At 48.5% G+C, this 10726-nt stretch overlaps 1 protein-coding gene across 1 annotated transcript; it reads right to left on the bottom strand.

Moving 5' to 3' along the window:
- Window positions 1-9410: 9410 nt before the first annotated feature.
- On the bottom strand, window positions 9411-10397 carry LOC140912751 (olfactory receptor 5J3-like). The gene has a single exon (XM_073347760.1). It carries the CDS (start codon window positions 10395-10397, stop codon window positions 9411-9413), a length of 987 nt encoding a protein of 328 aa, XP_073203861.1.
- Between the last annotated feature and the right edge of the window lie 329 nt (window positions 10398-10726).

The raw sequence follows: 10726 nt of genomic DNA, 5'->3' as shown, positions 1-10726 counted from the left end.
TTCTGCATGCCTCTGGAGGTCCATCTGATATCCCCACAGACAGTCCTGTCCCCAGCCTGGCAGACAAAGAGCTAGGAGGCCCCTCCTGGGTTCTCCTGGCTGTGGGGATCCCAGCAGGACAGAGAGATCAGATTTCACGGGGCAGGGCTAATTCACTCTAGCCAAGAAAGGCCCAACAAGAACCAACGGCTGTCAGCTAAAGCCAGAGAAATTCAAATGAGACGTAAGGCACACATTTTTGACAGTGAGGGAGACTAGCCACTGGAACAAATTACCCAGGGAAGAGGTGGATTCTTTGTTTCGTGGTGTCCTCATCTCACAACTGGGTGTCATTCTGTAAGGTGCCTTTTACTGAATTACAAGCAATTGGGCTTAATGTGGTGTTAAGTGTGTGAAATTTCATAGCGGATGAAAGAGAGCCCAGAAGTTGTTGAAATACTCAGCCAGATTTTGGCAGCAACAGTCTCTTCTGCAGGTGCAGAAAGAATATTTTCTTCATTTTAGTTGATGCAGCTACTTCATTCTAATTTAAGAAACTGATTGGGAGTTGAAAAAGGATGAAGGTTTCTTTTCCTCTTGTAATGTATGAATAAACGCTAATCGGAAGGAGATATGAGCTACGGCTTCTAAAATCTGGAAGGACGTTTATGACCAGGAATAATCAGTTCAATGCACTAACGAGAGATACTTCTTGACCTCAGTTTGTTCGAAATGAAAAAAAAAATGTTTCAATCAACTTTTCTGTTTTTATGTATCCTGCAAAACCAACAAGTCAACATGTTTTTATGGGTTACCTATTCATAGAAGACTGGGGCTGGAACAGACCTCAGGAGGTCTTCTAGTCCACCCCCCTGCTCAAAGCAGGACCAACCCTAACTTAATCATCCCAGCCAGGGCTTTGTCAAGAAAAGCTTTAAAAATTTCTAAGGATGGAGATTCCACCACCTCCCTAGGTAACCCATTCCAGTGCTTCTCTACCCTCCTAGTGATTTTTTTCCCTAATATCCAACCAAAGCCTTCCACACTGCAACCTGAGATCATTGCTCCTTGTACTGTCATCTGCCACCACTAAGAATTTCATAAGAATCAATCTTTCATTAGAAAAATAACTCAAAAATACAAATAAAAACATTTGAATTAAATCATTCCACCCTGATCTTTAGTGTCTGGGGGTGTGGGCCTCTGAGGCCAGACTAAGACCCTCATTGGCTAGAAACACCGAGGGAGCCAGTAACAAATTCCAGCCCTGTTAGCATCCAAGCCTCCATAATCCAAGGGACACCTGAAGGCTGTGGGAGACAGAGGGGCACTGAGAATTTCTAACTCATGATTGCAACCACAGAGATGTGTTTGTGGCACCTTAGAGACTAACCAATTTATTTGAGCATGAGCTTTCGTGAGCTACAGCTCACTTCATCGGATGAAGTGAGCTGTAGCTCACGAAAGCTCATGCTCAAATAAATTGGTTAGTCTCTAAGGTGCCACAAGTACTCCTTTTCTTTTTGCGAATACAGACTAACACGGCTGTTGCTCTGAGAGATGTGTTATTAGCTTTGGATGGGGGACAAGTAGCAAATCCATCGGTATTCTTGCCCCAAACAACAATCACTCATTGTCCTTTTGAGCACAAGGCCTTAACACACCTGACATGCTTAAATCTCTTGTCTGCTAAGACTTAGAGAATTTTCTCCATCTCCATGATACAGAGGGAAAGAGAAAAGAAGTGACCTCTCTTTGGTCACACACCAATGTCATGCTAGAGCTAGAAAGAGAAGCATAAGAAAAGAGTTGTGTCAAAAATGTTTTGCATTTAAAACTAACTGATTTTTTACACAAAGGAAATTTGAAGGGTGGTTAGTGAACTGAAATGATACGTTCTGGTCTCCATGTGTTTCTAGATTTATGAACCCGTAGGTCCATCCCCTCACACCTAGCTTTTTATCCATGGATTGAGGGAGAAAAACAAGTTCGCCTGGTTTTTTGAACTCCCAATGGCTTTCTTGAATTTCAATAAACTTGTCAATTGAACTGAACTATTCGAATAAACTGAAATGAAGAAAATATTTTCTGCACCTTTCAAAGAAGCTACAGCTGTCCAAAGTGGGTTAGCATTTCAGCTAACTTTGCTTCCAGGGACCTAGCTATCACGACAGTGGTGTGAATGTCTTAAAAAGTTGGCAGTGAACATGTTCCACTTCATGTTACATTTTCTCTTCCTTTTACATTATTCAAGAGATTGTCATAAATTTCACCCTTAACAAAGGTTGTTAATCACAAATTTAATTTTAAATAGATTATTTTTTTTTTATCAAGCTGGGTCATACAAATCTCTAAGGATGAAGATTCCACCTCCTCCACCAGTCAGACTCAGGGCCAGGGAGTCTGGGAATAGAGGAAAATCACCAATGAAAACCAGGAGTCCAGACTCCCAACCCCCTGCCTCTGTCACTATAGCAGGTCACACTCAGAGCCAGGGAGACTGGGAATCGCGTCCTGCTGGCACTTTCCAGCTCTGGGAGGGAGTGTTCCTCTAGTGGTTAGTGTGGGAGCCTGGACAAAGGACTCCTGGGCTCCCTCCCTGGCTCTATCCCTGACTCCCAGTGCGACTCTGAGGCAGTGGCTTCTCCTGCCCAGGCCTCTGTTTCCCTCACTGGGGCTGGGGACACTCCCGTACAGCCCATGGGTCATCACGCTTCAGGAATGTGCATGAGATATGAGGAGACCTAGAGATGGGAGGTGTGCTGCTGGCCGTAGGTCATTGTTTTGAACCCCGGCTGCTAGCCTGGGTTTATCCATCCCCTGACAATAAAACATCATCTTGTTTGCACAGCCACTTTGATCTCCTGGCTTCTACCCCCTGCTCTGCTGGCAGGGCATTGGGCAGCACCCTTTCCAGCCCACCTGGGTGTAGGAGATTGAGGAGGAGGGCAAGAGACTAAGCATCGGTGAGCATCTGCCACCCAGCGCTTTCCCATCTAGAGCAAGTGAGTGGAGTTCTCCAGAGCCATCCCCAGTGTGGTGGGAATGGGCCAGCAAGAGGGCTCCCAGCCCTTCCCTTGCAGGAGATTGTTCCCCACGTCGAGAGTCTTTGGGGAGGGCAGAACCTGCCAGGTGCTGAACACCCACAACCGCAATCAGTGAAATCAGTGGGAACTGAGGGCGACTCCTCCCTCCCAGCATTGGCACCTTGTGAACTTTCCCGGGGGACTGTCCGGGTGCTGCTCTTTCCCTGGCTGGGGAGGGAGCGGGGCCTGGAGGGAGGGAGGAAGCTGCTTGTCCAAACAAACAGAGAGCCCCACTGCTCTTAAAGGACGAGACTTCCCCGGTGTCACAGGGCCCCAGGGGTGAGGGGGAACGTTGGGAGCAGCCTGTGCTGTGAGCTGCTGCCAGTGGGTGTGGACGGCAGCCCCCATGCCCTGGGGTGGGATGTGTGGTGAGGAGAAATTGCCTCAGCGGAGGGGAGGTGGATGGAGGAACAGGCAGGCACATTAATGAGAGGCTGCCTTGAACCCAGACTCATGGCTGCTCCCCACTCATTCCCAGGATGCAGCGGCTGAGGCGGATGCTGAGGAGGAAGGCCGGGCTGGTGGCTCCCGAGCCGGTAGGGAGCAGCGGCCGGCTTTCCCAGGAGGAGAGCGGCCCCTCTGTCCCCGCGGGCGGGGAAGAGGCATGTGGCCAGGAGAGGAGGAGGAGCTCCCTGGCTTTCTGGAGGAGGAGGAAGACACCAGCTCCCTTAGCAGGCCCTGAGGCACCTTCAGAGCCCAAATGGAGGTGGCCCAGGGTGATGCTTTGTAGGAGGGACCCAGGGGTCTGTTTGTGGGTGAGGGGAGACCAGGGGACAGGGGGAGGACAGGGCCTTTGGAGACTAGTACCACCCTGTGCCCTTTGGCTCGCCAAGGCACCAGGACTGAGCCACGGGAGCCCAACTGACACCAGTGGGAGTGGCCCAGCCATGCCCTGCGGCAGGGGATGATGGGCGGAGTCGGGGGAGCTCCAGCCTCCCCCATGATGTTGGAGGGGCCTGACTGCCATGGGGCCCTGTGGCTGCTGGGGCTCAGGGCGTCTTTGGGAGGGGCAGGTTGGGGTGCTTTCTTGCAGAGGAGGGGGGAACTTGAAGCCTTCTCTCTCCACTGCATCCCCCCAGCAGCAGCAGGGATTATACTTTCTCCTTCCCTCCCTGGTGCAGAGACCCCCAGTGCCCAGCTGGAGGAGGAGGGTGTTGGGCACACTGGGGCATGGCCACTAGGTAACTCGAGGGGATGTAAGACCACGAGTGTCGATGAAGCCCCCTCGCACTAGGCCCAGGTGTCCTTGGCCCCCCCTCCTGCCTGGAGGCACTCGCAGCAGTTATGCTGAGAATCTGCAACAGTATGTTGCAGAGTCAGACTGCCTGAAACTAAGCAAGGCCAAACAGGGCAGATATGGAAGAACAATGCTGAATAAAGCAGCTTTATGTATAGTTTAACAAATGATACAGAAAATCAGGGAACTAGCTGGGAACTGGATTGGCTGGCTATATGGATACTTGGGGCAGCTTGCTATTGTATAAGTATGCTGGGAAAAAGGATGTATAAAAGCCTGTGTAACTTCCTGCTCTGTGTGCAGGATTTGAGATTTTATTCTCCCTGTACCTTTTTGCAGCTGCAAATAAACTTTTCTGCTTCTCCACCCCGTTGTGATTATTGAGTGTAGCACACCGGGTAACGAACCAACTCAAGCTGTTGTTCAGCCTCTCGGCACTGGGTGCCGGCAACAAGGGGGAGGAGGAGGATGTGTCCCCTGAACAAGCTACCATCAGGGTCATCCAGCAGCACCTCCAGGGCAGAGCTGAGGTACAAAAATCCCCCAGCTGAGCTGCCCCTGAGTCTGTCCTACCCCTTGTTCCATCCCCACCCATAGAGGGGGGTCTTGTCCCAGAGAATCCATCACCCCGAATAGGAGGCACTTCTGGCACCCTAAAGTGGGGGTGTTCGTCCCACACAGGCCAAGGTGTCCACTCCCCGCAGACACTGTCCCAGTTACAACCCCGTCTGTGCAGGGCGACACTGGTTTGGGGAAGTGGGGCAGCTTTCCCTGTCCAACGCCATGGAGGTCCTGAGCCCTGGAGCTGGTGTAGGTGGGGTGGGGAGGTCCCTACCTGACCATCTCTCTCCCCACCCCACCCCAGCCGGCCACACTTTCCCAGAGCCGTCAGCGCAGTGCAATGTTGGGACCCTTCCGCCATCCGGGGTAGCGGTGGCGGGGAAGGGGCAGGGGCAGAGGGAAGGAGCTGGGACTGTCAGCCAGAGCTCTGCATGGTTCCATTGAGCACTAACAGTGAGCACCAGGCCTGGCTGGGGACTGAGAGGCTAAAACCCCTGTGAGGTGCAGGACATGGGCCTCTGAGAAAAGTTACTGGCTCCTTTCTAGGGAGACCCTGAGATACAGGAGGAGCCTCAGGGAATCAGCTCTTCTCTCCTAGGGACATGGCAGTTCCTGGAGGGATTGTCCTCATGGCCCCTCCATCCATCCTACCAAGGCCTCTGAAGCTGGGGTCTTGGGGTCCGGGGCATGTGCCTTGATCCTGATGGGCTGTTCATGAATCGGGGGTTCAGAGCAAATAGATCAGCCCCAAGGCTGAGCTTTGTCCCAGCCTGGAGAGACAATGACAGCTTGTGCCCAGCAAGACACAGGCAGTGTCATGAACCCCCTTTTCAAGCTCTGCGACCAGGGGTCAGCTATTCCCCCCTGAGCACAAGGTCTCCGCCCCATGAGGATGGGGAGAGGCTTGTTTGTAGAGCATGTACGCCTGCCCGCTGACCCTCCTCCTCGTCCCGCAGCATGTCCATTTCTGGTTCCACCCCAGAAACACCCAGCAGAGAGCTAGGACCATACAGAGCAGCGCTGCCCTGCTCTGATTCGCCACCTCCCTCCCCGGATTTGCTGCAGTTGAGCATTCACAGCCAGAAGAGAGACGATGGGAAACTCGCTTAGTTGGCTTGCCACAGCAACAGCAGCCGTCTCATAAAGCTCCGCTCTTGATCTAGCCAACAGAGGCAGGACAAAGAGCCACACAGGGAGAGCCTGGGTTGCAAGGAGCACTGTGCTGTTTTTCAGTGGATTGTGCTGCCCTGACAGTCTATTTCCTGTAAAGTGCACATCCAGCCTCCCTGGGTGACCTCAATGGAAGTTAGGTGCTCTGTGCCCACAGGCTCAGTGCTCAGTATGCTCACGCAACAACCTAGCATGCAAAAATGGATCATGCTAGATGCAATGGTCCAAATAGTTAAAAACCTATCCTCCCTGTTTGTCCCTGCTGTTTTCATGTTTGCAGTTAAAGGAAACCGGATATCTAGCTACTTGAGAGCCCCCTTGTTCCAGTCAGGCAGAATATCAGTTGCACACAAACCCTTATAGGGAAAAGATGGATTTTTAACCTAAAGCCCTACCCCGTTCAGCCACGTTTTCACAACTTCACAGGTAAGGCAGTGTAAGAAATGGCTGTGCCTTTCGCTTAGGGTTCGACTCACTGTGGAATGGCACATCACATTACCCAGTGTTGGAGAACTGTGGACTGAAGGGCCTATTAGACTGCAGAGTGACCAGCAAATTAAACAGGAGGTGATCTTGTAAACATAAAGTATTTATATTAACGAAGAAGCCAACCCCTGCCCAAGTTCAGGTCTGCTTTGTGTTTAAAAACTAGGTAAAATCCAATGCATTCAGGCGAGCACGGAGCTGCTGCTTAAATCATCTAATCTGGGCTTTTCAAAGGAATTTTTTGAAAGTTAGTTGTATTGATCCATCTGAAATTAAGTGAGAGATAGGCACCCACCTATCCATGGCATTCACCTATTCAGCAGCATAACAACTATGCACCTCACAACCTTGAATGAATTTAGCCTCACTACACCCCTGTGAGGTCAGGAATTATGACCGTCCCCTTTCCACTAATGGGTAACTGAGGCACAACGAGACAAAGCAAGTTGTGAAGGTAACTCAGGAAGTCTTTGGCAGAATCTGGGTCTACCAAATCCAGGAGTAGCACCTCAGCCATGGGAACATCCTTATGCCTGACTCCCTTACCCTCCTCTGAATATCCTCATCCTAGTTTAGGCTTTTTTCACTGCAGTTTCCTGTTCCTCCCATACATTAGTCATTGTCTTTAGACTTTAAAGACCTAAAAAGACGTCTGTGCCAGCTTTAGATGAGTAGAAACACAATCCACAACAAAACAGCAAAAGCAAGTGCAGTGGCCACCTCAGCCAACACAAAACACGTCTGGACAAAAACGTACCCTCACCTGGTCTCCTGAAAAAGATGTAGAGCTTTTGTACACAGGACTGGTGGAGCTAGATCTGGAGATGGTATCAACTGGAATAGCCTGAGGATCTGTAAATCAAGCACTTTAATACTTTTTAAAGTGTCTATTTTGTTTTAAGTCTTTGACAAATAAAAAAAAAGACATGGAGAACAATCTATGCACATAAATATTCTTTCCGTTCTCCTGGGATGTGCCTTTTGCTCAAACTGCCTCTCCTGGGCAACTTCTTGTTACTTTCTGATTCAGGCTACATTTGCTCACCGATGGCTGTGCATGTTGGCTGGCCCTTTGGGGAGCTGTCTCCCAACCCCAGGACTCTACATATGCAAAAAATCCAGCTCCGTTTCTGGGGTTACCCTGTGTTGCCCCCTCCCAGCACGGAGTCCTTCCCTGCCCCCTTTTCCTCTAGGGCTATGGTCTGTGCTCTCTGGGATAAGAATGTCTACTCTTTGATCAGAGATACTTTTTCCCAACAGTTTACACTCCAGCCTGGGGGAAAATCCTGGCAAACTAAAGCTTGATTCCCAGGAGACTATTTAAAGGCCAGAGCATAGAACAAACTCTGGAAGTCTGTGACATCTTCACGTTCTCCCACTTGGTCATAACTCATTGCCATTCTTCTTTCCTAGTTCCTGAAGCTATGCGTGGAGACACTTACAAACCCCTTCCAGAGCTGGTAAAGATATGGTCAGAGGACAATTCCTTAACCCCTTTTTCTTTTCATGAGTTATCAACAAATTGGCTTTACTGTGTCCATCTTTGATTAATTAACTTTGAATCATTTGGAATAACAGAAAAATGCAATTTATAGCATGGTCTAGATAATACTTAGTCCTGCCATGAGTGCAGGGGACTGAACTTGATGACCTCGGGAGGTTCCTTCCAGTTCTATGATTCTATTGGAGCAAACATGGCCACCTCCGATTTCTATGGCTGTCTTTGTGCTGCACACTGTGGCCACTCAGAAGTGGACAACAATAAGGGGCAGAGAAGTGTTTCAAAATACCCCTTCAACTTGGACTAATCCTCTCTATTAGCTGTGAGCAGCATAGTGATCTATAACATGTCTGTGCAGTGTTGATTGTGGCATATTGATAACTATTACTATAGTAACCGATCATTTTAAATTTCAAGTTTTCCTGGCCCTGCCTGCAGCCTAGGAGGCTCTCTAAGGAAACTTATGATCACACTCATTCTGCAGAGAGCTAACTTAGAACAAGGTGGGGTGAGTTTTGCCGCTCTGACTTAAGGTATGTCTACACTGCACCACTGGTGGTGGTGTGTAGGGTATGCGTAGGTACACAATGCAGTGAAAAGAAGATTTTGTCCACACTGCAGTGTGTAGCTAGATGTGGAAGTGAAAGGCTCTGGCAGAGAGGAGGCAGTGACATAGAGTGACACTGCATTGCTAAAAACAGGAGTGTAGATGGAGGAGGCACTGGTTGGTCATGTGCAGAACCATGCAGGGTACATACCTTATGGGTTCAGGTGTGTCTTTACTCATCTAAGCAATGCCTCATCATCTACACTGCTATGTATACTGGTGCTAGGAGGCATGCCAGGTCAGGGGCTTTACATGCCACCCTAAGGAGTGTGCAGTGTAGACATAGCCTTTGGGAGCAGCCTGCTTTGTCTCTCCCTCTTCTGAGGTTCTTGTATTTTATTGTTCTGAATTCTAAAGAAGTAAAAGTGTTATGTTGCAACCTTCTGAAAGTGTATTTTAGGCTTTTATCTAACGTCTCTATTTGTATGCTGTGAACATCACACTGATTCCACCCAGTAGGGGTCAGGAGTATTGGTACATCATCCAGTTCACCACGAGAGTGGGCTGAGCACTTGGGAAGGTGGGGGTTACATGAAAGGTGTTTTATTTATTTAAAATAAAAATAGAGCTAACTGATACAATGCTATTCTACTCAGGATCTGATAGCATAGAACTTTTAAGTGATATAGCTGACTTTAGTGAATTGATATCATGCAATGCACATTGTGTGTTTTTGATAAACACCTAACACATCTGTGACCTGGAAGAGCCTTTACACTGTTTCCGGCGAGGCTGCTGGCATGGAATTCTTGATTCCACCCCAGCATAGACCCCTTTTTCCTATCACCCTTCCCCATTTGTTACTCGGAAGGAAGTTATGCTAGATTTTCCCTGAGTAATAATCACTTTTCTACTTAGCACTTTCCTTACAGCACATTTCACATCCCTGTTCCTCAGGCTGTAGATCAGGGGGTTCAACATGGGGATCACTATCGTATAGAACATGGAGGCTATTTTATCTGTATCCAGTGAGTACCTGGTGCTGGGTCGCAAATACATGAAGAAAATTGTCCCATGGAATAGAGTAACAGTTGTCAGGTGGGAGGCGCAGGTGGCGAATGCTTTACGCCTGCCCTGAACAGAACGGATCCTCAGCACAGCAATTACAATAAGAATGTATGAGATGATGATGATCAGAAACGTGCTCATTTCAAACAAAGTGCCACAGGTAAAGAGTAGCCTCTCGTTGACAGAGACATCACTGCAGGAGAGTTTCAGGAGAGAGGTGAGATCACAGTAAAAGTTATTGATGACATTGGAATCACAAAAGAATAATCTCTGCAAACTGCTTGTGTTTATCAAAGAGTTAATCAAGCCCCAGAAATACGACCCAACAACCAGCATTATGCAGACCCTCTTGGTCATGATGACCGTGTAGAGCAGCGGGTTGCAGATGGCAACATAACGATCATATGCCATCACAGCCAGGAGGAACATCTCAGTGGTGACAAACACAACAAAGAAGCCATATTGCGTAAGGCACCCGCTATAAGAAATGTCTTTGGTCTCCACTAAGAAATTGACCAGCATATTGGGAGCAATGGTGGAGGAATAGCAGACATCTAGGAAAGACAAGTTGCTGAGGAAAAAGTACATGGGCGTGTGGAGTTGTGGGTCAATCTGAATTACCAAGTTCATCCCTATATTTCCCAGCAGAGTGATGAGATATATGAGAAAAAACGTGACAAAGAGAGGGACCTGCAGCTCCAGACGATCTGTTAATCCAACGAGAATGAACTTGGTCACTGTGGTGTGATTGTCTCCAGTCATTTGTCTAACTTCCTGGTTATCTGCAAGGAAAAAGAATTAATCATAATGCTTATAGCAACTGATTTACATGTATACAGCACTCTAGGCAGACTCTGGACTTTTGAGTGCCCCGTCTCCCTGTGAGTGCTGGAAATAGCTGCAAGATCTTCATAGACTAGACAGTAGACAAATTAAAACACTCTGAAATGCATAGCAAAGTATGATCCTAATGTACATAGTGAATCTGTAACCACTGGTTAGTATGTGTTATGTGTGTCCCATTCACTGCCTGATTTACAGGCAATGTGCTTCTGTTATAGCCCATTGCTTCAATGGCTAGTTCTTTAGCC

This window comes from Lepidochelys kempii, chromosome 6 (genome assembly GCF_965140265.1).
Source record: "Lepidochelys kempii isolate rLepKem1 chromosome 6, rLepKem1.hap2, whole genome shotgun sequence".
NCBI classification, from domain to species: Eukaryota; Metazoa; Chordata; order Testudines; family Cheloniidae; genus Lepidochelys; species Lepidochelys kempii.
This window is presented reverse-complemented; position numbering and strand designations above follow the sequence as displayed.